Source organism: Myotis lucifugus, unplaced genomic scaffold, assembly GCF_000147115.1.
Source record: "Myotis lucifugus unplaced genomic scaffold, Myoluc2.0 scaffold_420, whole genome shotgun sequence".
NCBI lineage: Eukaryota > Metazoa > Chordata > Mammalia > Chiroptera > Vespertilionidae > Myotis > Myotis lucifugus.
The window spans coordinates 52,047-78,050 of NW_005871468.1; the positions used below are offsets into that span (position 1 = coordinate 52,047).

The window sequence follows — 26,004 nt, forward strand, 5'->3', positions numbered from 1 at the left end:
ACTTGATACAGTGACGAAGGGTGGGGGCCTGGGGACCGCCTTCCCTTCCCGGGGTCTCCTCTCACTCAGCCGAGACTCTGAGGGATCGGGTGGTTGAGGGTGTGTGTAACCACACCTCCGCCTGGTATACCTTTTCCTGATTATCTTACGTTCTCATACTTCTGGGCAGGAGGGGAGTTCCTAAACCCTCATTAATGGGGTGTCTGTTGGACCACCATCTTTGACTTCCATATTCTTTTTTTAAAAAAAAATATTTTATTGATTTTTTTACAGAGAGGAAGGGAGAGGGATAGAGAGTTAGAAACATCGATGAGAGAGAAACATCGATCAGCCGCCTCCCGCACACTCCCCACTGGGGATGTGCCAGCAACTGAGGTACACGCCCCTGACTGGAATCGAACCCGGGACCCCTCAGTCCATAGGCTAATGCTCTATCCACTGAGCCAAACCGGTCAGGGCAACTTCCATATTCTTTTTTTAAAAAAAATATTTTTATTGACTTTTTACAGAGAGGAAGAGAGAGAGATAGTTAGAAACATAGATGAGAGAGAAACATCGATCAGATGCCTTCTGCATGCCCCCTATTGGGAATTGAGCCTGCAGCCAAGGTACATGCCCTCGAACAGAATCGAACCCGGGACCTTTCAATCCACGGCCCAACCCTCTGTCCACTGAGCCAAACCGGTCAGGACAACTTCCATATTCTTAATGCCTTGAGGGATCCCATCGATTTTTAACCCAATGCTCTGAAGGAAGTGGAATATCCCAGGGGAAGGAGCGAGGACTGCAAGGCCCCTGTGGTTAATGGAGCCGGGACTGTGGTGGATTTGCTTGTGGACTCCCAGTTTCCTGTGTGTCTGCAGGTTTTGGTGCCGTGATGTCCAGCAAAGCTGAGAAGAAGCGGAAGGCGGGTGGCAAGAAGAATGCCCGCAAGCGAGCTGCTCAGGCTGCTGTGGCCCCACCGGCCCCAGAGCCTGGGGAGGCCACCCAGCCTGACAGTAGGCGGAGCTCGGAGCTGGAGCGGCAGCCAGAGCTACTAGAGCCAGAGCCAGAGCCCGAGCCCGAGCCCGAGCCCGAGCCCGAGCCGGAGCCAGAGCCTCTCAAGGAGAAGCCTGGTGGGTACATGCTGCCAGGGGCTTGGAGGGAGAATATTAATATTCAGGAGGGTCTTCGGGCTGGGGAGCAGGCAGGTTCTATTGTTTTTGGGTAAGAAGCAGGGGGGTTAGCAGAATCTCAGGCCTGCCGACGGGTCCCTTTTTGTGTATTTTCCTCCTGCAGAGCCTGGGCTTCTTCTTTCTGCCTTAAAAATGTCCCCCAGTGCACCAGGAGCTCACCAGCCAATCCTTTATTTTAGCCTCGTCCTCCTTATTCAAGTGTTCATGGTTGCTCCTACCCCACTGGAGAGGGTTTAATCTCTTCCTTTTTCCCATTTTCACCCTGGGTGGCAAAACAAATAATGTTTTTCTCCCATTAAGCCCATCACCATGGAGACAGTCTGCTTTGCCACCCTTTGAATCCTAAGCCTGACTGATGCTTTCCCCATCTGTTTGAGGCTCTTGTATCTCCACCCTCATGTTGGCAGGGCCTTGGCTGACTAAGGAGGTTCAGGTTCAGGGCCACAGGAAAAGAAGCCTGAGGTCTAGACTGAGAGAGAAAAGAGTTTAAAGAGGCTGCCTCCTGGGGCTTTGATCTGAGGGATTCTTTCCCTGTAAAATGAGCTGGGACCAATAGGGTTGGGAGGATTTTGGTAGCTGTTGCTCTCACTGGGCTGTTCCTAAGGCACAGGCCAGTGTAGATATGACTGTGAGCTAAGTATAGTCCTCTCCTTTTACCTGGGGCATCCTTTAAAAAATATATTTTTATTTTTTAAAAATATATTTTATTGATATTTTACAGAGAGAAAGGGAGAAGGATAGAGAGTAGGAAACATCGATGAGAGAGAAACATTGATCATGCCCCCCCCCACCCCACTGGGGATGTGCCCGCAACGAAGGTACATGCCCTTGACTGGAATTGAACCTGAGACCTTCCAGTCCGCAGGCCGACGCTCTCTCCGCTGAGCCAAACCGGCTAGGGCCATCCTTTGCATTCTTAAGTGCTCTTCATTAAGAAAAGAAGTAGTACAAACCCAGCTGATGTGGCTCAGTGGTTGAGCATCGACTTATGAACCAGGAGGTCACCGGTTTGATTCCGGGTCAAGGTACATGCCCGGGTTGCAGGCTCTATCCTCAGTGGGGGGTGTACAGGAGGCAGCGGATCCATCAATGATCCTTTCTCATCATTGATGTTTCCATCCCTCCCTCCTTCTCCCTTCCTCTCTCTGAAATCAATAAAAACATATTTTTAAAAAGAGAAGTAGTACAGGTTCCTAATCTATAATTTAAAAAAATCTGTAATTTTAAAAAGCCCTAAGAACTAAAAGAGTTTCCCCCAAAGTTGGGCATCCAAACTTACTTGGTGGTATAACATAACCTAAACTGACATGACATATTTATAGTCTAAACCACGTAGTATAAATTTTCACATGTTTTACTGAAGAAATACTACTGATATTAAAAACTTGATTGTGCAGTGCTGTTCCAGAGCCTGCTGGAAGGTTGAGGGTAAATGGCAAGGGATCTCTCTGGAGCCATTTTTATAAGGCACTAATCTCATTCATAACAGTTCCACCCTCGTCATTCAATGACGTCATTCATTGGGGGGGAGCATTACATATCATATTATATTACAACTAGAGGCCCGGTGCACGAATTCGTGCACAGGTGGGGTTTGGCCAGCCTGCCCCAATTGAGGCTGGCTGGTCCCGCCCCTGGTCGAACTCCCAATTGAACTCCTGGGGGACAATTTGCATATTAGCCTTTTATTATATAGGATTCTAAATTATGAAATATGCTTGACCTCAAGGGTTTTGGATAAGGGATTGTTGACCCGTATTTCAGAAAAAGTATAGAGAATAATATAATGAACACTCACGTATCCATCACCCAATGTAAGAATAAATTGTGATAGCAACAAGGAAATTCCTATGCTTTTCCACCCCGCCCCAAACCCTTCTCTCTTTTTCCAGAGGTCACCACTATCCTGAGTTGATGTTTTTGAAAATTTTTACTGTGTGTATCCATGAACATCATATACTTGTATTGCATGATTTAGATTTTATATAAATTGTGTTATAGAAGACAAACCAATTTACTCTTTTTTTAAATTATTTTCTTTTTCTTTTTTCTTTTTTTTTTAAATATATTTTATTGATTTTTTACAGAGAGGAAGGGAGAGAGATAGAGAGTTAGAAACATCGATGAGAGAGAAACATCGATCAGCTGCCTCCTGCACATCTCCTACTGGGGATGTGCCCGCAACCCAGGTACATGCCCTTGACCGGAATCGAACCTGGGACCCTTCAGTCCGCAGGCCGACGCTCTATCCACTGAGCCAAACCGGTTTCGGCCAATTTACTCTTTAAAAATTTTTTTTAAAATATATTTTTATTGATTTCAGAGAGGAAGGGAGATGGACAGAGATATAGAAACATTAATGATGAGAGAGAATCATTGATTGGCTCCCTCCTGCACGCCCCACACTGGGGATCAAGCCCGAAACCCAGTCATGTGCCCTGACCAGGAATCAACCATGACTTCCTGGTTCGTAGGTCCAATGCTCAACCACTGAGCCATGCTGACCGGGCAAAACCAGTTTACTCTTAAGATTGTCTCAGTCTCCCTCCCCTGGCCTAGTTCCTGTCTGAAATCTTGAATGCCCTCAGTTTTCTCAAAGGGAGGTGGATTTCTTGGTCACCTGTCCCATTTACCAAAAAGCTCCTCGAATCATCGACTCCACCCCTTTTCATGATTTCTGTCCTTGGCCTCTGTGTCTCACTCCCCTCTTAGTTTTTCTTTCTGGAAGTTGGAGTGTGTGTTTCCCAAAGTCTTTTGGTTCCATCCTCCTTTCAGCCATGGCAGATGGGAAACCCACCAATTTTACCCCAGGCTCCTGTTTAAGCAACAGATCAGGAGGTACACCTGGGTCAGGAGAGATCAGGAGAGAAATACCCTCCTGGGTTTTGAGGGGGTTCCAGAGTGAGTGTGGCAGAAATGAGTACCCAGCAGCCTGGTTGTTTGGAAAGGGGCCGATTTCTGTGGAATCCAGCTTCCCTACGTGAGAAGAGGATTGAGAGAAGAATGGAAGGCCAGAAGCTGAATGCCTAGAATATCCACTTAGTACTTATGCCCCTGTGCCCCTGCGTCCCCCGACCCACTCCAGCCCCAGTCAGCTTTTTAAAAGAGAAGCCACTTGGTATAAACTGAGATATAAAATTCACTCCTTTAAAGTATTCAGCAATTTTTGGTATATTCACAAAGCTGTGCAACCCTCACCACTATATAATTTCTGAGCATTTTCATCCCACCCCCAATAAGCCACTTTAAGCCTGAGAAATTGGAACCAGATGACCCCTACATCTTTACTTCTAAGTTGCATGAGACCCTAGCCTTTTAGTAGTCACTCCCTATTTCCCCGTCCCCCTCAGACACTGGTAACCACTAATTACTTTCTGTCTCTATGGATTTGCCCGTGTTGGACGTTTCATATAAATGGAATTATACAATGTGTGGTCTTTTGTGACTGGCTTCTTTCACTTGGCCTAGTGTTTTCAAGGTTCATCCATGGTGTAGAATTGTAGCAGAACTTCATTTTTTTTTTTTTTTAGGGTTGAGTAATATTTCACCACACTTTGTTTTTTATCCATTCATCTGTTGATGGACACTTGGGTTGTTTCCATCTTTGGCTACTGTGATAGTGCTGCTATGAACATCGGCATACAAATGTCTCTTTGAGTATCAGCTTCCAATTCTCATGGGTATATACCTAGAAGTGAAATTGCTGGGTCGTAGGGTGATTCTATGTTTAACTTTTTAAGGAATGCTTTCATTTTTGAATCTTTATTCTTCCCAGAGCCAGAGTTAGAGAATCCTGAAGTACAGAAAGAAGAATTAGAGGAGCCTGAGGTGGATGTGGTAAGTTTAGATTTTTCTTGAGACAAATACTCCTCTCCAACAAATGGCGAATCAAAAGATTAGTTGTAGCATGGGGTCTGAGGAATTCTCTTCAGTCTGTCAATTCCTTCTCTATCCTCTACTGGTAACCTATGCACTACAGATCCAGCTCACTAAGTAAAGGGCAAAGTTATCCATGCCACCCCCTCTCCAGAAGAAGAGGGTTTCAGTGAGGAACAGGCCTCTTAGCTGTCCCTTCCTTATCTCCTCACCTTGGGTAGAAGGTCGACAAGCTTTATCAATTGTAGGGGTGAACTTCTGAACAAATTGAACAAGCCGGCAGATATTGTCCTAATTGGATACTAATGTCTTTTTTTTTTTAATCCTCACCTGAGAATATGTTTTTGTTGTTTTTTTAAAATATATTTTATTGCCGAAACCGGTTTGGCTCAGTGGATAGAGCGTCGGCCTGCGGACTGAAAGGTCCCAGGTTCGATTCCGGTCAAGGGCATGTACCTGGGTTGTGGGCACATCCCCAGTAGGAGATGTGCAGGAGGCAGCTGATCGATGTTTCTAACTCTCTATCTCTCTCCCTCTCCCTTCCTCTCTGTGAAAAATCAATAAAATATATTAAAAAAATAAAATAAAATATATTTTATTGATTTCTTATAGAGAGGAAGGGAGAGGGGTAGAGAGTTAGAAACATCGATGAGAGAGAAACATTGATGAGAGAGAAACATCGATCAATTGCCTCCTGCACACTCCCTACTGGGCATGTGCCTGCAACCAAGGTACATGCCCTTGACCGGAATTGAACCTGGAACCCTTGAGTCCACAGGCCGACGCTCTATCCATTGAGCCAAACCGGTTAGGGCGAGGATATGTTTTTATTGATTTTTTAGAAAGAGAGGAAGAGAGAGAGAGAGATCAATCGGTTGCTTCTCCTACATGCAGTGACCAGGCGAACCAGCAACCTAGGTATGTGCCCTGCTGTATGGGATGACACTCCAACCAACTGAACCACTGGGCCAAGGCTAATTGGATACTAATTTCTAAGATGTTCTTTTTTTCCCTTTCTTTCAGTTTTCTCCTTTGGCAAAATAATTTACAGAAGCCACTTCAAGCACTTTTAAAAAATATATATATTTTATTGATTTTTTGCAGAGAGGAAGAGAGGGGGATAGAGTTAGAAACATCGATGAGAGAGAAACATCGATCAGCTGCCTCCCGCACACCCCCTACTGGGGATGTGCCCACAACCAAGGTACATGCCCTTGACCTGGGACCCTTCAGTCCGTAGGCCGACGCTCTATCCACTGAGCCAAACCTGTTAGGGCCACTTCAAGCACTTTTAGAAATTGGCACTATGTTACCCATACTCCTTTATTTCCAAGTTGTATCAGAGCTTAGCTATAGATACTTGGGTTAGAAGAATGGAGTGGTGACCTTGAAATTTTTTGTAAATGAGAGAAAAGTAATAATTACTCATTAAAAAAAAAACATTGGAAGGTACAGAAAAGTAAAACAAAGAAAGGAAAAAGAAGTCATATCATGAAAGCCTAAACACATTCAATGTTAATACTTTGGTACCTGTCTTTTCTTCCCGTGTATAGGTTTGTCAGTTTTTTTTTTAAAAAAAATGATCCTAGCCCTAGCTGGTTTGGCTCAATGGGTAGAGTGTTGACCCACTATCTGAAAGGGCCCAGGTTCGATTCCGGTCAAGGGCACATGCCCAGGTTGAGGGCTCAATCCCCAGTGTGGAGCATGCAGGAGGCAGCCGATCAATGATTCTCTCATCATTGATGTTTCTATCTCTCCCTCTCCCTTCCTCTCTAAAATGAATACAAATATATTTTAAAAAATAAATAAAAATAAAAAACGATCCTAACTGGCCTGGCCGGTGTTTCTCAGTGGTTAGAGTGTCAGCTTGTGCACTGAAGGGTTCAGTTCCTGGCCAAACGTTGCAGATTGGATCCCCAGCCCTAGTCAGGGCACGTGTGGGAGGCAACTGACCAATGTGTTTCTCACATTAATGTTTCTCTCTTTCTCTCCCCCATCCTATTCACTCTCTTAAAATAAATAAATAAATAAATAAATAAATAAATAAATAAATGGAGCTTAGCCAGTGTGGCTCAGTAGTTGAGCATTGACCAATGAACCAGGAGGTCACAGTTTGATTCCCAGTCAGGGCGCATGCCCAGGTTGTGGGCTCGATCCCCAGTGAGAGGTGTGCAGGAGGCAGCCGATCAATGATTCTCTCTCATCATTGATTTTTTGTTTGTTTGTTTTTGTTAATCCTCACTCGAGGATATTTTTCCATTGATTTTTAGGAAGAATGGAAGAGAAAGGGAAAGAGAGAAACATTGATGTGAGAGAAACACATCAATTGGTTGCCTCCTGCATGATCCCTGACCAGGGCCCAGACCAGGGCCCAGGCCGGGGAACAGTCTGCAACCAAGGTATGTGCCCTTGACTGGAATTGAACCCAGGACCCTTTCGTCCACAGGCTGACCCTCTGTCCACTGAGCTAAACCAGTTAGGGCTCATCATTGATGTTTCTGTCTCTTTCTCTCCCTCTCCCTTCCTCTCTGAAATCAATAAAAATATATATTAAAAAATCAATGGGGCCCTCACCGGTTTGGCTCAGTGGATAGAGTGTTGGCCTGCGGACTGAAGGGTCCCAGGTTCGATTCCGGTCAAGGGCATGTACCTTGGTTGCAGGCACATCCCCAGTGGGGGGTGTGCAGGAGGCAGCTGATCAATGCTTCTCTCTCATCGATGTTTCTGGCTCTCTATTCCTCTCCCTCTCTGTAAAAAATCAATAAAATATATTTTTAAAAAATCAATGGGAAAAATATCCTTGGATGAGAATTAACAAGAAAAAATAAAATAAAATAATCCTAACTGTACCATATACCATTATTATACTTTTTATTAAGCTTTTTCACAAAACATTTTATCATTTTTCATGTTATCTATATATAAAAGCCCAATATGCAAATTGTCCCCATGGGAGTTCCACTGGGATACCAATTGCTTGCTATGACTTGTGCTGACCACCAGGGGGTGGTGCGGAATGAAGAAAGGTCCTGGCTGGCAGCTGGAAGGCTCTGATCAGCCCTGATTGCCGGCCAGGCCTAGGGACCCTACCAATGCACACATTTCGTGCATCAGGCCTCTAGTTATGATATACTTTAAAATATTTTTATTAATTTCAGAGAGGAAGGGAGAGAGAGAGAGAGATAGAAACATCAATGATGGGAGAGAATCATTGATTGGCTGCCTCCTGCATGCCCCCTACTGGGAACCAAGCCTGAAACCCTGGTATGTGCCCTGACCAGGAATCCAACTGTGACCTCCTGGTTCATAGGTCAACACTCAACTACTGAGTCACACCAGCCCAGCTATAATATACTTTTTTTGTAAGCACCATTTTATTATTTTTATTGTTTAAAATGGCGGTATAGTTCTTGATTAGATGTATGTGCCATAGTTAAATCATGACTCTTGGACATTTTGCCATTTCTAATTTTTTTTGCTCTCATAATAATACTGTGATGAATATTATAAATAAAACTAGCACACTTTGAAATACTTAATATTTTCTTTAGATTCCTGTGTACGGAATGACTGAATCAAAGAGTAAAGAACATTTCTTTTTAAATATATTTTATTGATTTTTTACAGAGAGGAAGGGAGAGGAATAGAGAGTTAGAAACATCGATGAGAGAGAAACATTGATCAGCTGCCTCCTGCACACCTCCTGCTGGGGATGTGCCCGCAACCAAGGTACATGCCCTTGACCGGAATCGAACCTGGGACCTTTTAGTCCGTAGGCTGACACTCTAGCCAAACCAGTTAGGGCAAGAACATTTCTTTATTAAAAAAAATATTTTTATTGATTTCAGAGAGGATAGGAAAATCAGTGATGAGAGAGAATCATTGATTGGCTGCCTCCTGCATGCCCCCTACTGAGGATGGAGCCCACAACCTGGGTATGTGCCCTTGACCGAATCAAGCCTGGGACTTTGCAGTCTGCAGGTTACTGTTCTATCCACTGAGCAAAACCGGCAGGGCAGAACATTTCTAATAATCTACACTAATAAAAGAGAAAGATGCAAATTGACTGTACCTTCACGATGCCCACCAGCCAATCAGGAGTGACTATGCAAATTAACCAACAAAGATGGCGGGTTAATTTGCATATGCAGGTGCCTAGTGGCTGGGGCGGGGCAGGACGCTTGCGTTGTTACCATGGTGACGACACAGGCGTTCCATACCGTCTCAGCTGCTCTGGGCCTCTGGGCAGCATGGGAAGGCAGAAAGGCGGCTCCGGGCCAAGTGAAGGAGGAAAAGAGGCTCTGGCCAGAGCGAAGGCGGTGCCGGCAGCCAGGGGAAGGAAGGCCCATTCTTGCACGAATCTCTGTGCATCGGGCCTCTAGTCCTATATAATAAAAGCCTAATATGCTAAGTGTCCGGTTGACTGGTTGGCTGTTCAACCAATCAAAGTGTTATATGCTAATGATATGCTAAGGCTGCTCAACCGCTTGCTATAATGTGCACTGACCACCAGGGGGCAGACACTCTGACTGGTAGGTTAACTTGCTGCTGGGGTTTGGCCAATTGGAACTGAGTAAGATGGGCTGGACATGCCCTGGAGCCCTCCCGCGGTCCCTCCCTGGCTGGCCAACCTCCTGTGTCCCTCCCCGGCCCTGATCTTGCCCCACTGGGGTCCCTCAGCCTGGCCTGTGCTCTCTCACAATCCGGGACCCCTTGGGGATGTTGGAGAGCCAGTTTTGGCCCTATCCTGCAGGCCAGGCCAAGGGACCCCACTGGTACACGAATTTGTGTACTGAGCCTCTAGTTTAATACATAATGCCAAGCTGTTTTCCAAATGCATTGCACCTTTTGTCCTCACACTAGCAACAAACCCTTTCCAGGTCTAAGTGTTAGCAATTTAGCAAGGATTTAAAAAAATGATAGGCAATAAATGATATATCTTTGCTATTTTTATTTGTATTTCTTTGATTTCAACTGAAATTGAACATTTTTTCATATTTTTCTTTTATTTATTTATTTATTTATTTATTTATTTTAAAATATATTTTATTGATATTTTACAGAGAGGAAGGGAGAGGAATAGAGAGTTAGAAACATCGATGAGAGAGAAACATCGATCAGCTGCCTCCTGCACACCCCCTACTGGGGATGTGCCCACAACCAAGGTACATGCCCTTGACTGGAATCGAACCTGGGACCCTTAAGTCCGCAGGCCAACGCTCTATCCACTGAGCCAAACCGGTTAGGGCATATATTTTTCTTTTTTATGACATGCCGGTTTACTTCCTTTTGTCTATTTATTTATCAGGGTCTTAGTGTTTTTCTCACTGGTTCATCTGTGTCTTAACCAGTTAACTGCCACGATATTTTGAGTTTAATTAAAAAAGGTCCACCGCTTGTGTCTATAGACACTTATGACATACAAGTGATTAATATAGGGAAGATTTTAGGTCACTGTCTAAGTTTTCTTGACTTGGAAACTTCATTATTATTATTATGTTTAAAAAGTATTTTTATTGACTTCAGAGAAGAAGGAAGAGGGAAAGAGAGATAGAAACATCAATGATGAGAGAGAATCATTGATCAGCTGTCTCCTGCTCGCCCCTACTGGGGATCAAGCCTTCAACCTGGGCGTGTGCCCTTGATGGGATCAACCCAGGACCTTTCAGTCTGCAGGTCAACGCTCCATCCTCTGGGCCAAACCAGCTAGGGCTGACCTGGAAACTTTAAATAAAAGATATTTCTTCTCATATTCCAGGAATATGGGAGAAGGACAGGGTGGCTTCTCAAGTTCACTTAATATCTTTATATCTTTGTGTCCTTAATTTATTTAGTAAAGTTCTACAGATTAATTTTTTTTCTAGTCATCAATTACAGTTTCCTTTCCATCTAATTAATTTGTTCTTTGGTGTTTTCCTGTCTTTTTTCCTCACTTCGTCCTCACTGCTATGCCAATTGACTCTTACCTAGTATTTCATACTTATTTCAGTCTTTTGAGGAGGCTGTTGCATCATGAAGAAATTGCTCTTGCACCCTTATCCTTTTTCCAGCTTGTCATCTCCTTACTTCTAATTGGTTGATTTAGGCTAATGTCCTACATGTTCTCCTTAATTTAGTTTGACTTTGAGGTTGAGAGTTGCTCGCTGATGCATTTTTACAGCCACAGGCAGAAATGAAATACCTTGGGAAGAAAAGATCTCAAGGCAGGATAACCTTCTTTGAAATGAAACAAGAAAAACCCTGGGTTTCCTCTACAATCCATTCTGTTTTTACTTATGGAGGCAAGAGAATCTCATTGTCTTATTTTATAAAAAGCGTGAAACCTGTCATTCAGCTCATCCTCAGCTTTCTCTTCACTGTTCTGGTCCTGTCTGACTGCTCTCATTTTCTGTGTCCTCACATGTGACTGTGGATGGGAGAGATGACTCATCCTAACAGCTGTATCTTTTTTGGCTGTTTTCCTTCTGTAGAAGCCCTTTTTCCTGTCTCGGACTGTGCTGACAGGACTGGCGGATGCCAAATGGACCGTGGAGCATGATGCCATGCTGGAACACTTTGCCCAGGACCCGACAGAGCCCATCCTTACCATCTTCATTGACCCTATTTTGGGGCTGAAGCTAGAAATGGGCATGCCTGTACAGGTGGGTACTCCGCTTCCTCAGGTTCCAAGGTGGTCTTCCGGGAGCTGAGGGTTCCGCGTATCTCTGTCATCTGTGCCCAAGTTCTGTTGCCACAGAGAGGAACGAAGCAGGCTTTTGCTTTTGATGATCTCGTGGTCCAGTGGGAAAGACAGACATATAAGAAGTATTTACAACAGATTATGATGCATGAGCAAAACTTTATAGGAGCTTTATGGGAGCAACTAATGTGGCCAGTGAATGCTGGCAAGGCTTGGTGATGGAGGTGATATTTGAGTTGGGGATGCAGAGTAAGTAGGATTTCATGGAGGCTGGATAAGAGCTGTGTCAGTAAAGACCACTTTATGTGCAAAGAAAAGAGGAGTTGTGGGAGATGATACTGAAGTTGGGGTCAGCTTGTGAAGGCCCTTGTATGTTATGCAAAGAATTTGGCTTCTATCCCAGAGGGACATATCGACGGCGTCCATGGATTAGATATATAAGTATTTCAACAAGGTGGGGGATACATTAGTGAAGGGTAAATCACGGGTAGGGAGACAGTTAAAAGACATACAGTGGCTCATTGACTTACGAGTGTCCTGACTAACGAGTTTTTTGAGATACCAGCTGTCTCTCGGCTGATTTTTTGCATTGAGTTGATAGAGTAATTTGAGTTAACGAGCTCCTTAATGAGCTCAGACTCGGAACGAATTAAACTCGTAAGTCAAGGCCCCACTGTATAGTAAAGTGTTAGTGGTAGAATCTGGGTGGTAGGTGTACAGGTCATTATTATAAAATACTTTTAACTTTGTTATATGCTTGAAAAAATTTGAAATAAAATGTTGGAAAAGAAAAAGGCTATTGCTTTGCTGTTATTGCCAGTACACATACAAAAATAACAATGATAATGAAGATGAGCATGATCCTGTATAATGACACAATTTGTGAAACATATTAAATGTAAACACAGGCTATTGATTTCCCTTATATATTGGCAATAATCAGCTACAAAGCATGATGAAAAAATATTTTATTCACGAAAGGGACAAAAATTTGCAAAATATATGTAGGATTTATATGAAAGAAAACACCTTTGCTGAAGGCCATGAAAGAAGATTTGGATGTGGTGAGGTATACCCTGTTTCTGAGTGGGAATTTTAATATTATATTAAGATCATTCCATCTAAAAAATGTACTATTTTAATGCAATCCAATCAAAGTGCCACAGTCCTTAGATACCTCGTGTAAAGGATTTAAAAATATATCCAGAAAAATGCATGAATATAACAAAGAAAATGATGAAGGAAAGTATTGGAGGAGATTTGTGAAAATGAAAGTCTTTTATTAAACTACAGTAATTAAAAACAGTTGTACTGGGGCAGGAATATATATTATATAAGCTACAGTAAAGAAACATAGAAAGTACAGAACCATATATGTAAGCATTTTCTACAAAAATGGCATTTAAAATCTGAGGGAAGGAAGAATTATTCAATGAATGGAATTGGGAAACACGAAAAACAACATTTTTCCATTAAAAGGTCTACTTAGTTGCCCTGTCAGTGTCTCAGAGGTTGAGCATTGACCCACGAACCAGGAAGTCACTAGTTCAATTCCTCGTCAGGGCACATGCGGGCTCTATCCCCAATAGAGGGCGTGCAGGAGGCAGCTGATCAATGATCCTCTCTCATCATTGATGTTTCTATCTCTCTCCCTCCCTTTCTCTGAAATCAATAAAAACATTAAAAAAAGAAAAAAGAAAAAAAGATCTCCTTAGCTGAAGGGAGGGGGAAATGTGGAAATATTGGTCAAATAGGACAGGGTTTCTGACACCAAAAACAAAGGGCATAAAAGCAAAAATAAACAAGTGGAACTACATCAAACTGAAAAACTTCTGCACAGCGAAGGAAAACAACAACATGAAAAGAAAACCTAAGGTAGGAGAAAATATTTGCAAATCATAAATCAGTTAAGAGGTTATTATCCAAAAAATATGAAGAACTCATAAAACTCAGTAGCAAAATGACAATCTAAGATATGGGCAGAAGAACTGAAAAGATGTTTTTCCGAAGAAGGCAAACAAATGGCCAACAGGTACATGAAAAGATGCTCAACATCACTAATCATTAGGAAATGAATATCAAAACCACCATCACCTCACACCTTTTAGAATGGGTATCATCAAAAAGACAAGAAATAACAAATGTGCATGAGGATGTGAAAAAAGGGAACCCTTATGCATTGTCGTTGGGAATGTAAATTGGTGCAGCCACTATGGAAAATAGTATGGAATTTCCTCAAAAATTTTAAAGTAGAACTACCATATGATCCAGCAGTTCCTCTTTTGGGTATATATCTGAAGGAAATGAAATCAGTTTCTCAAAGTAATATCTGAACCCTCATGTTTATTGTAGCATTATTTATAATAGCTAAGACATGGAAACAGCCTAAGCAAACACTGATGGAGAATATGTATATATATATGTATATATATGTACACACACACACACACACACACACACACACACACGCACACACACACTAGAGGCCCAGTGCACAAAATTTATGCACTCGCTGGTGGAGGGGGAGGGGTCCCTCAGCCCAGCCTGCACCCTCTCACAGTCTGGGAGCCCTTGGGGGATTTCCGACTGCCATGGAGGTGGGAGAGACTCCCGGAGCTCACTGACTACCAGGGGGCAGCTCCTGCGTTGAGCGTCTACCCCCTGGTGGTCAGTGCATGTCATAGCGACTGGTTGTTCTGCTGTTCGGTCAATTTGCATATTAGCCTTTTATTATATAGGATTCATACAAGCATACACACTGGAATATTATTCAGCAATGAGAAAGAAGGAAAATTGTGCCATTTGCAACAATATGGATGGGCATGAAGGTTGTTATGCTAAGTGAAATAAGTCAGACAAAGATAAATATTATATGATCTCACTTATATGTGGAATCTAGGGGGAAAAACTCATTGAAACAGATTACAGATTTGTAACCGGTTTTGGCATATATAGGTCAGTTTTATTAAAATAAAACTGGGGCAGGGGAGGGTACAAAGTTTCAAGATCTAGTATACAGCATGGTAACTATGGCTAATAATGCTGTGTTTTGTACTTGAATTTCGCTAAGAGAGCAAATATTTTCTTTTAATTTTTATTTTATTTATTTTTAGAGAAAGAGATAGAAACATTGATTTGTTGTTCCACTTAGTCATGCATTCATTGGTTGATTCTTGTATATGCTCTGACCCGGGATCAAACCTGCAACCTTACTGTATTGGGGATAATGCTCTAACCAACCGAGCTACCTGGCCAGGGCTAAGAGGGCAAATATTAAGTGTTCTAACCAAAAAAATAAAAGAAAAATAAAATGGTAACTATGTGAGATGATGGACATGTTAATTAGCTTGATTGTGATGATCATTTCACAATGTGTAGACATATCAAAACATCAAGTTGCATACCTTAAATGCATATAATTTTTATTTGTCAAATATGCCTCAAGATAGCTGAAAAAATATATTTAGCATATTGAAATACATTCTACATAGGTCACAGACTTAATTATGCTTTCCTGGGTTAAGATGGCCAATTGAAATGTCCTTAAAATTTATTACCATTGAATTCTTGATAAATTGAGCAAAAAGTAAAATCAGAAAAGAAAAAAAAACCCACAGAAAAAAGAAAAAACCACCCAAAGAACCCTCCTTTAAAAAAACAAAAATGACATCAACAAAAACTTAGTTCATTAAGAAATAAACCAAATGAAGAGCTCAGGAATGGAGAATCTGTGAACATTCAGTTCATTTACATAAAGAACTAATACTAAATAAGCATGGGAATTATGGTTATGCTATAGAATGTGAATGTTATCAACTTGGACAAGGTAAAGATAATACTGGAACAAAAATTGCAAAGTGGTGAGAAAATGAGAGGGAGTATGAGAATGTCAGTGTTCTTATCTTTCAAAGCGTAAGTCAATAGAATTTAAAATAGAAAGATAGTGAGAAAACTAAACTCGATATTTTTCATAATCTCTCATAACCTTAGTAAGAGGTCTTTTATGAAGAAATCTCTCTTACAGGTAAAGAAAGACTTATCTAAAGATCAAGTCCTTTATTTATATTCACATTATTAAATTAAATTTAATACTTTAAAAAGTATCATGATCCTGTTTTGAAATAACTTTTATTTTTCTATGTTATATAACTATAGAAAGATGTTTGGAATACTGTTTTTCCCCCAGTGTTAACAGCATTGCTTGGGTGGTGGAATTTCAGATAACATTTTATGCATTGTTTAACTTTATGCATTATTTCAGTTATTTATAATTAGCAAATTATTTAACAAAAATAATAGTAGTTAAGCTTTTAAAAAAATAGACACAAAATCCTGGCCGGTGTGGCTCAGTAGTTGAAGTGTTGGTCCTTGCACTGAAGGGTTGAAGGGTTGCAGGTTCACTCCCCGGCCCCCAGTCCTGACATGTGTAAAATCAGAAAAGAAAAAAAAAAAACCCACAGAAAAAAGAAAAAACCACCCAAAGAACCCTCCTTTAAAAAAACAAAAATGACATCAACAAAAACTTAGTTCATTAAGAAATAAACCAAATGAAGAGCTCAGGAATGGAGAATCTGTGAACATTCAGTTCATTTACATAAAGAACTAATACTAAATAAGCATGGGAATTATGGTTATGCTATAGAAAAACACAGTCAATGTGTCTCTCTCACATCGGTGTTTCCCTCTCTCTCTCTCCTCTTCCCCAACCCTCTCCCTTCTACTCTCTAAAAATCAATGGAAAAAATATCTTCTGGTGAAGATTAAAAAATAAATAGCAACTTTACTGCTTAAAAAGAAGACACAAAATGTCAAAATTTAATTCTGGGTAGTGGGAAGATGGGTAATTATTAATTTCTCATTTGTGCTTTATTTTCAGTTTTACTACTTAAATTATGCCTGGCCTGGTAGCTTAGTTGGTCAGAGTGTCATCCCCATGCACCAAGGTTGTGGGTTTGATCTCTGGTCAGGACACATCCAAGAAGCAACCAATGAATGCATAGATAAGTGGAACAACAAATTGATGCTTCTCTCTCTTTTCCTCTCTCTCTCTCTCAAATCAGTTAAAATTAAATAATGTTAAATTATAAAGAGTAGTTACAAAAACACTAAAGGGGAAAAAAAAGGTGAATCTGATCTTCAGGTGGGAATGAACTTTCTAAGCATGTAGAAGTCAGAAACTTTAAAAAGTTTTGACTACATGAAAGTTATAAATTTCTGAATGCAAACATCAACAAAGACTCATCATAAACAAAATTGAAGGATATATGAAAAATTGTAACTGAAATAGAAAATCCTAGACAATTGTCTCTTTCTTCCAGTCTTTTTCCTTCCTGCTTTTCCTATATCTGTATTCTGTTCTATTCTTTTCATTCCATCCATCCATCCATCCATCCATCTGTCCATCCGTCCAACACTTATTGAACAACTATTATGAACTAGTCACTGTGGTAGGTTCTGGAGCCAAGTTGGACATAATATACAGTCCCTATCCACAAAGTATGCTCTCTGCATTTCCTCCCTACATCTCTGGGTGTGGACTCTATTATGTCCCTAAAAAGAACAGGGAGCACCTCATGACACATTTAGAGAAGGGCCAGCATGTGCTAAGGGAAAGTTACAAAGAACTCAGCCAGGCTTTCATGACTGGAACCTCAGATTCCTTTGGGTATCAGGCTGGGCCTGGTGACTGAAGTCTGATCTATTCACTGTCTTTCCTACAGACCCAGAACCAGATTATGTACTTCATCCGCCAAGCACCGGTTCCCATCACCCCACAAAACTTTGAGACGACTGTGCAGTTTGGGACAGTGCGGGGTGCCTACATCCCAGCCCTGCTTCGCCTCCTCAGTGGTGTCTATGCCCCTCAGATCTTTACAAACACCAGCTGGCCTGAGAGCATTCGAAATCATTTTGCTTCTCATCTGCACAGGTTCTTGGCCTGCCTGACAGGTGAGCAGAAAGGCTTGCGTGCCTAGTGCCCCACCAACAGTAGAACTGATGAGGCAGGTCAGAGAGTCATCCTGAGCACCTATGTTGCTTGGCACAGAGTAGGTACTCAGTTCAGTATGTGTTTGTTGAATGAGTGAAACCGGGTGCAGAATGTGTCTTCCAATCCATGTACAGATTTCTGCTGTAGAATGGTTAGCCAGACCTGCTCAAAACTTACAGCTGGAGATTTCCAAGAGTACCTGTGGGGTAGGGGGAAATGTAGATGCTGTGGGGGCAGAGAGGGTGTGCAAATATAGAAGAGAGTGTTGAGGGCATGGATCTTTGACCTTGTTTTATGACAACCTCTTCTTATACCTCAGTGAAGTTTTCGTCTTGCCTTCTGTTATTTTTCCTCTTGAGATATATAGATATCAGTTTCTTCTGCCTGCTCTCCCAAAATGCATATACTTCATCAAACATGATTGGAACTGGGTGACATAAACTCACTCCTGTTTGTGAAGTTCTATGGTCTTATCCTTCCCGTAGATACTCGGTACAAACTGGAGGGGCACACTGTTCTCTACATCCCTGCAGAGGCCATGAACATGAAGCCTCAGGTGGTGTTTAAGGACAAAGAGCTGGTGCAGCGGCTAGAGAGTGAGTGGCTGGCATTCCCAGTGTGTCGGGGATCCTGGGGGAGGAAAGGGGGCAGTCCAGATGGTGAGAAAGGAGTTGGGTGTGGAGGGCTATGCAGGGGGCAGGGGGGAGGACATGCCTGGGAGCAGTGTAAAGCAATGAAGAGATTTTGTATTCTCCCCTGAAGCCTCCATGATCCACTGGACCCGGCAGATAAAGGAGGTGCTCAGTGCCCAGGAGACTGTGGAGACAGGAGAAAACCTAGGTCCCTTGGAGGAGATTGAGTTCTGGCGCAACCGATGCATGGATCTGTCTGGCATCAGTTCACAGCTGGTGAAGGAGGGAGTGAAACACATCGAGTCCATCCTGCACCTTGCCAAGTCATCCTACCTGACACCCTTTATGAAACTGGCCCAGCAGATCCAGGTTTGTGGGTGGATCAAAGGATGGAGGCTTAGCAGAAAGTGGACGGTGCTTGGGACAATACAGGGTGCCAAGATGAGGGAGCCATTGTAATCATCCACAGCAAAATAGACCAACCCAGTGTTTGAACTTGTATTTGTGGGAGAGTATAAAAGTAGTAGAACAAAAGGATGGTCCCAGAGAGCTTGTAGTTTAGGTAGGGAGACAACTAGTTAATCAACAAAAATACATTGAGTACCCTCTATGAACCCAACCCCTACGATCCAGTTGGAGAACATAAGACTTACACAAGATAGGATTACTAGATGGCATGGGGTTGAAGAGGAACTCATGTGGCTCAGCCAAGAGAGTTGCAAGATAAACACTTAAAACTAAATTTAATATAGTGTGGCAAGCTGGTTATGTGAGCGTTGGGGACACAGAAGATCAATGTAATCTGTAGAATATGGAGATAGAAGACTTCTTCCCCTAGGTGGAATTTTAAGCTAGGTATTAAGGGAATTGAACCATAGCCAGGTGGAGAAGTCTAAAATCCTGGTTGAGAACAGGGCAGTGAGGGGAACTATGGGAATAAATGGGAGTGATGTCTGGTTAGTTGATCAACAGCTATTACCTACTTTGTGCAGAGTGCTGAGTTTAACTGGAGAAACTAGAGGAATAGACAAAAAACCAAGTTTGGGTAACTCTCAGTCTAGTGGGCAAGATGGGACTCACACATGAGCAAAGACCTAAAAATACTTTTGTAGAAACTGGTAAATGAATAAAAGTCAATATTAGTACCAGGTAGGGTTGGGTTAATTGGGAATGCTTCTCAGTGAAGGCAAGTCAGGTTGGGGTTCAGATGGATAAAAAGTGCTTTGAACCAGTTCTTTCCAGTGGACAAGTCTACTTCTGGTTTCTCTCTCCTGTCAGGATGGCTCTTGTCAAGCACAGTCAAACCTGACTTTTTTGTCAATCCTGAAGGAACCTTACCAGGAATTGGCCTTTATGCGGCCTAAGGACATCTCTAATAAACTTCCTAAGTTGATCAGTCTCATCCGAATCATCTGGGTCAACTCTCCCCACTACAACACTCGGGAGAGACTGACCTCCCTCTTCCGAAAGGTATGTGTCTTCAGATTTCCTGAGGAAGGTGGAATCCCTTTAACAGAAGATCTACGGTGAAAAGACAGTAAGGACCACCCTTCAGGTCAGGGACCAAAGGCTTATGCCTGCGTCATCAATGTTAGTGATGCTCTGAGAGTTGGGGCCTGGGCTGGACATTTTGCTTCCATACGGAAGCAACCTACGTGGGAAGAGGAGCTTTGAGAAGAGTTGATGGAGAAGAGGGGAGTGAGGCAGGAAGGACAGACTTCCAGGCTGAGTTTACAAGAGGGGAAGACCCTCTTCTTCTCATTTTCAAAGATGGAAGTTGCAGTGGGCGAGAGGTAGGTTTAGGAAGGAACACTGGCTTAAAAAAAAAAAAATATATATATATATTGATTTCAGAGAGGAAGAGATAGAAACATCAATGATAAGAGAGAATCATTGATCGGCTGCCTCCTGCACAGCCCCTACTGGGGATCGAGCTTGCAACCGCAACCTGGGCATATGCCCTGACCAGAATCGAACCGGTGACCTCCTGGTTCCTGGGCCAACGCTCAACCACTGAGCCACACCTGGCTGGGCAGGAACACTGGCTTTTGAGGAGCAGGACCTGGCACATTTCATCTGGGATGACAGAACTGAAGTGTGGGAAAACGCTGAATGCTGGCTGGGCAGTGCAGCTGTGAGGTGGGCTGAGGCAGGGAGGAAGGTGAAACCAGAGGGGCTGTTCACCAGCAGTGGAGGACTTAGGCAAGATGGGTATCAGGAGTCAAATCAGGAAGTAGGAGGCTGAGATGTGAGGCACATCAGGGAGATTCAGAGAAGGGGTGGGTGCAACTAACGCTGTGAACTGAGGCCGTTGGGACTCCTTCTGCAGATGAGCAATGAGATCATCCGCTTATGCTGTCATGCCATCTCCCTGGACCGCATCTTTGAGGGATATGTCTCTTCTAGCAAGGAGGACCTACAAGGCTGCATTTCCTGCTGTCATGCCTGGAAAGACCATTATCTGCGGGCTGTGCAAATGCATACCCAGTACGATGTGTCTCCTCTAACATTCTGTAGATTCCCCCCTTCATTCCTGTAGAGCAACCTTTTTTTTTCTGCCAAGGGCCTTTAAGATATTTATAATATCATTTACTAATATCATTTATTAATATAAATTTATGTTGCTGTGGAAACAACTCCTAGATTTGTTGAATTTTGAGTCCTGCCTGCGGTTGCCTTGGCAGGACCAGATCAAATGATTTCTTGGGCCTTATACAGCCCGCCGGCTGGACGTTCCCCACCCCTGCTGTAGAGTGTAGATTCTGACTTCTTTCACTTGCACTTATTTTTTTAAGTCTATGGATTATATTTTTCTAGACCTGTGAGTTTCTACATGGATCCAGGTTTTCTCTCTGAATACAGATATTCTGGCCCCTAAGCCTAGGTTCTTTCTCCTCACTCTAATCACCTCCCTGATTCCAGAAGTCCTTCCTGGCCTTTTCCTCCTTTCTTGGCCCCAAAGTCTGAAATTCCATTATGTATGAACCTTTTCCTAGAACCGAGGCACTTTGTCCCCTCGCTGGTAACCCTCACCTTGCATTTTCTCTCTCAGGGTTCAGGAAAGTTGCTTCTTGGGGTCTCATTTCTAAGTCTCCCCCTGAACCCAGGAACCCAGTTCTAGCTTTGCACAGGCAGGTTGATATCTAGTGTTCCTGCTTTTTGATTTGGTCCGTCTCTCTCCTAACACAGGTTCTCCAGTCGGGGCTGGGTCCTAGACCAGACCAGCATATTTGCTCAGGTTGATGCTTTTGTGCAACGCTGCAAGGACCTTATTGAGGTGGGAAGACTGTGAGGGGAGGAAAATCAAAGCTAACCGCAGACACTCCAGAATTCCCATCCAGGAGTGGGGGAGCTAGGAAGATGCTAAACATAGAACTTAACCTCTTTGGCTCCTCCTGCATCCCTGTGTGCCCTACCACCACCCCATCCTTTTAGACTTTTGCCTGTTACTACTGCCTTAGTATCTCCTATTCCATTCTGCAGCCAAAATCCATCCTACTAGCCCCTTGCATCTGGTTGATCCTCTTTAGTTTTTAGACATTTTAAGTTAAATCAAAGGGCACAGGACTTACAAGTTCGGAAAGGAGAGCAGGAATTCTGATGTTGACTTTTTTTAGGTGTGTGACTGCCAGTACCATTTTGCCCGCTGGGTGGATGGCAAGCAAGGTCCCCTTCCTTGCTTCTTTGGCGTCCAGGGGCCTCAGATAACGCGGAACTTGCTTGAGATTGAGGATATTTTTTATAAAAATCTGCACATGTTGCGAGCTGTTCGTGGGGGCATCCTGGATGTCAAGAACACCTCTTGGCATGAAGACTACAATCGGTGAGAGAACCACAGGCTGACTCTGCACAGATAAGGGAAGGGAGGTCAGGGGAGCCAAGATTAGGAGGAGTGGTGAGGGCGTACAAAGGAAAGTGTGGAGGTGACACATCAGGGAAAGGGAGGCAGGATGGATGCAAGGAAGGAGTGTCTGCTGAGATGAAGGGTTCCAGAGGAGCCTTTCGGGGCTGGAAGCCCACTTCCGCCACGTACTAGATATGTGATTGGGCAATGACTCTACCAGTTAGAGCCTCTGTTCCCTCGTCTACGAACTAAGGTTAGTGATAGGACCTATCTCATTGCCTTGTTTGAAGGAATAAGTGGATTAATGCATGTAAAGCACTTAGTGCCTGGCACGTGGGGAGATCTTGGTACATAACACAGGATTCTTACTCAGGGGTGCACTTGGGGGCAGGCGAAGGCACCCACCTTTCAACATGCCTCTCTGATGATGCAGTTTCCGTGCTGGAATCAAGGACCTGGAGGTGATGACCCAGAACTTGATCACCTCTGCCTTCGAGTTAGTTCGAGACGTAGAGCATGGAGTGCTGCTGCTGGATACCTTCCACAGGCTGGCAACCCGTGAGGTGTCGCTGCCCTGCCTGCTTCCTCCACCCCGTGTTCTCTTGTGCTTTCCCTCAGTTCCTCACGAGCCTTCCGGACACCATCCCGCCTCCATTCATGCTCTTTCCTGTGTCCTAAATTGCCATGGTCTCTCTTCTTCCTTCTGTGCCCCTGGTTTCCAGATCGCTAAGGAGTGTGACCCCCAGCAGGGTGTAGCCTTCCTCTGGGATGGGTAACTGGGGGAACCCACATCCCCAGGACATATTGTCAACTTCTGTCTCTTCTCCGTTAGGCTATCAAGCGAACATATGACAAGAAGGCGGTGGATCTCTACATGTTGTTTAATAGTGAACTGGCCCTCGTGAACCGTGAGCTGAACAGGAAATGGCCGTCCCTGGAGCCCTACATGGCCCAGTTTTCTGGACAGGCACACTGGGTGCGGATCCTGCGGCGTCGCATCGACAGGGTCATGAATGTAAGTGCCTAGACTTTGCTAAAACGTGTCCGCAGTGAGTCGGTAGAGTTTGCAGGCTGTGCCACATACTGGGAGGGGCCCGTCCAGAAATTCCCTAGTGAGTTTCATGACCAGAGACGAAGTCTACCCAGGGGAGTGGCAGATGCAGCTCCACGTGAGGCAGGCCATGGCCTTGGATTTGCAGCAATGGTGAGTCTGGTTGGTAGAACATGGGCATTTCTGTCAAGGTGGAGAGGAGGAATGGGGCCAGCATCTGAGAAGCTGGGCCACAAGAAGAGTAATTCAACCTCAAAATCCAGAGAACTGGATAGGTGAGACCCTTAAAGGACCTGTCTCCCTAGAACAGTGGTTCTCAACCTTCTGGCCCTTTAAATACAGTTCCTCATGTTGTGCCCAACCATAAAATTATTTTCGTTGCTACTTCATAACTGTAATGTTGCTACTGTTATGAATCATAATGTAAATATCTGATATGCAGGATGGTCTTAGGCGACCCCTGTGAAAGGGTCGTTCGACCGCCAAAGGGGTCGAGACCCACAGGTTGAGAACCGCTGCCCTAGAAGAATAGGCACAAAGAAACAGAAAAATAAAGCATAAACGTTTGGGGAATATAAGTCTGAATTACCTATCTGCCATCATGTAAGTGGTTCTGGGAGAGAATAAGGCAGCTTACAGACAATTGGAAGCTTCTTAAGAAGTGGTGGGCTCAGACTTCAGTGAGGAAGGGCACTTACTGGTTTTCAATCTGATACCTCTTATGTCCTTCACCTCCTGTAATTTACTTTCTTTCCCCAGCTTTAAAAAAAATACATATTTTTATTGATTTCAAAGAGTAAGGGAGAGGGAGAGAGAGATAGAAACATCAATGATGAGAGAGAATCATTGATCAGCTGCCTCCTACTTTCTCCTACTGGGGATCGAGCCTGCAACTCGGGCATGTGCCCGTTACTGAAATCGAACCTGAGACCCTTCAGTCTGAGACTCTGTCCACTGAGCCAAACCAGCTAGGGCCCAACTTTTTTCTTGAACTGAATGTTTGTGCTTCTATTTCTTTATTTTGACTCCATTTCTTCATCGTGCCTTGGTCTCGTCTTCTCACTCTTTTTTTTTTGCTCCACCTTCCCTCTAAATAAGCGATTTTTAACCTTTTTCATCTCATGCCACACATAAACTAATTATTAAAATTCTGTGGAACACCAAAAAATGTATTTTTTGCCTCTCTGCCAAAAAAAGGTACAATTTTGATTTATTCACATTGGACGATTATTGTTGTATTGACTGTTGTCATTTTTTAAAAAATATGGAACGCTTCACGAATTTGCATGTCATCCTTGCACAGGGGCCATGCTAATCTTCTCTGTATCGTTCCAATTTTAGTATATGTGCTGCCGAATCGAGCACGGCTGTTGTCATTTTTTAATTTGACAATCTAAGGGAAAAGAGGCCAGGGCCCCTGACTACTAGTCAGGTATTGCATGTTTTTTTTTAAAAATATATTTTATTGATTTTTTACAGAGAGGAAGGGAGAGAGATAGTTAGAAACATCGATAGTCAAAATCAATCTCCTTAGCAGGCCTCACACACATTGCTGGTGTGTGTGTGTGTGTGGTCTCAGGGAGATGGTAATGTGGAGGAATTGGTAAGTAGGTCCTCCCATTCTCTTTCTTCCTCAGTGTCTTTCTAACGCTCATTTCCTGCCCCACATTGGGACTGGAGAGGAGAGTGTACATACCTATCAGCAGATGGTTCAGGCCATTGATGAACTGGTTCGAAAAACCTTCCAAGACTGGACAGCAACCCTGGACAAGGACTGCATTCGGCGGCTGGACACCCCATTGTTACGAATCAGCCAGGAGAAGGCGGGCATGTTGGATGTCAACTTTGACAAGTACAAGACCCTACCCACCCCTTCTCCCTTTATCTGACTCCTCCTACTTATTCTGTCTCTGGTGCCATTCCCTTCCCCAACTCTCCCAGGAGTTTAACTCCCATCTCTTGGTTTTATCTCCATCCTCTCTAACTCTCTCTTATACTGTAATATGTTTCCTATCACTTCCTAATTTTAATTTTATATTTTATCTTTAAAAGAAATGGTTAAAAAAAGAAACCCCACTGACCTACTAAACCAGTGATGTAGGTGCTCTGCCACTAGATGGCCATGGTGGCTCAGCTAAATCACCCAAACCAGGAGCCACGGTGTGGGCTTTCCTGAGAATTGGTGGGGCTGTGGAGTATGCCCTCTCCTCTTAGCTTTATAACTATGACTTTTTCACATAATTATTTAAAATGTAATTAATTCATTTACTAGTTATTTAACAATATATAGTGAGTGCCTTCCACGTGCTAGGAACCAAGATAGGCACAGGAAGTTTATGTAATGGTAAAGTCCCTGCCTTCTGTCACCCTGTGAGTGAATAGTTATATCTACTCTTGGAGCGGTGCTTCCTTTCCATATACAGAAGAGAAAATGCAGAAGAGAAAAATAAAGAAGGAGCTATGTAAGGCATCTGTCTACAGAGATTACAAACCTTCTGGTGACAGTTTTTTCCTGATTGGAAGGAAATGACTTTTTATTTGATTGGTTTTGGCTCCCTCTTGTCATCAGCTAGGCCCTATAATAAGAGGTATTTCACACATTTCTAGGCTGCTGCTACTAGCATTGACTTTAACTCACAGAATGTCCTTACCTGTTGGGCAAATTTAGAAGGGGTTTTGCCAGAGAAGGTCTGTGCCAAGATGGAGTCCGAGGGACACAAGAAACGGAGTGTGTCTGTCCTGGGCAGCTGAAGGCAGC

General features: G+C 43.3%; 1 protein-coding gene and 1 non-coding gene across 2 annotated transcripts in view; one reads left to right on the plus strand and one right to left on the minus strand.

The window, feature by feature from the left end:
- Positions 1-1,000: 1,000 nt before the first annotated feature.
- Positions 1,001-26,004, plus strand: part of DNAH2 (dynein axonemal heavy chain 2) — a gene marked incomplete at its 5' end in the record, with an annotated part of 108,325 nt that continues 83,321 nt past the window's right edge. The window contains 13 exons of the mRNA XM_023743950.1: positions 1,001-1,115; positions 4,951-5,012; positions 11,522-11,692; positions 17,451-17,679; positions 18,205-18,315; positions 18,482-18,720; positions 19,630-19,821; positions 20,681-20,838; positions 21,541-21,628; positions 21,969-22,174; positions 22,629-22,758; positions 23,028-23,210; positions 24,884-25,098. Coding sequence (XP_023599718.1) covers positions 1,001-1,115; positions 4,951-5,012; positions 11,522-11,692; positions 17,451-17,679; positions 18,205-18,315; positions 18,482-18,720; positions 19,630-19,821; positions 20,681-20,838; positions 21,541-21,628; positions 21,969-22,174; positions 22,629-22,758; positions 23,028-23,210; positions 24,884-25,098 — 2,099 coding nt within the window. The remainder of the gene's footprint in view (positions 1,116-4,950; positions 5,013-11,521; positions 11,693-17,450; positions 17,680-18,204; positions 18,316-18,481; positions 18,721-19,629; positions 19,822-20,680; positions 20,839-21,540; positions 21,629-21,968; positions 22,175-22,628; positions 22,759-23,027; positions 23,211-24,883; positions 25,099-26,004) is intronic.
- Positions 24,505-24,611, minus strand: LOC111823202. Its single transcript, XR_002826214.1, has one exon. It is a non-coding gene; the product is annotated as a U6 spliceosomal RNA (small nuclear RNA).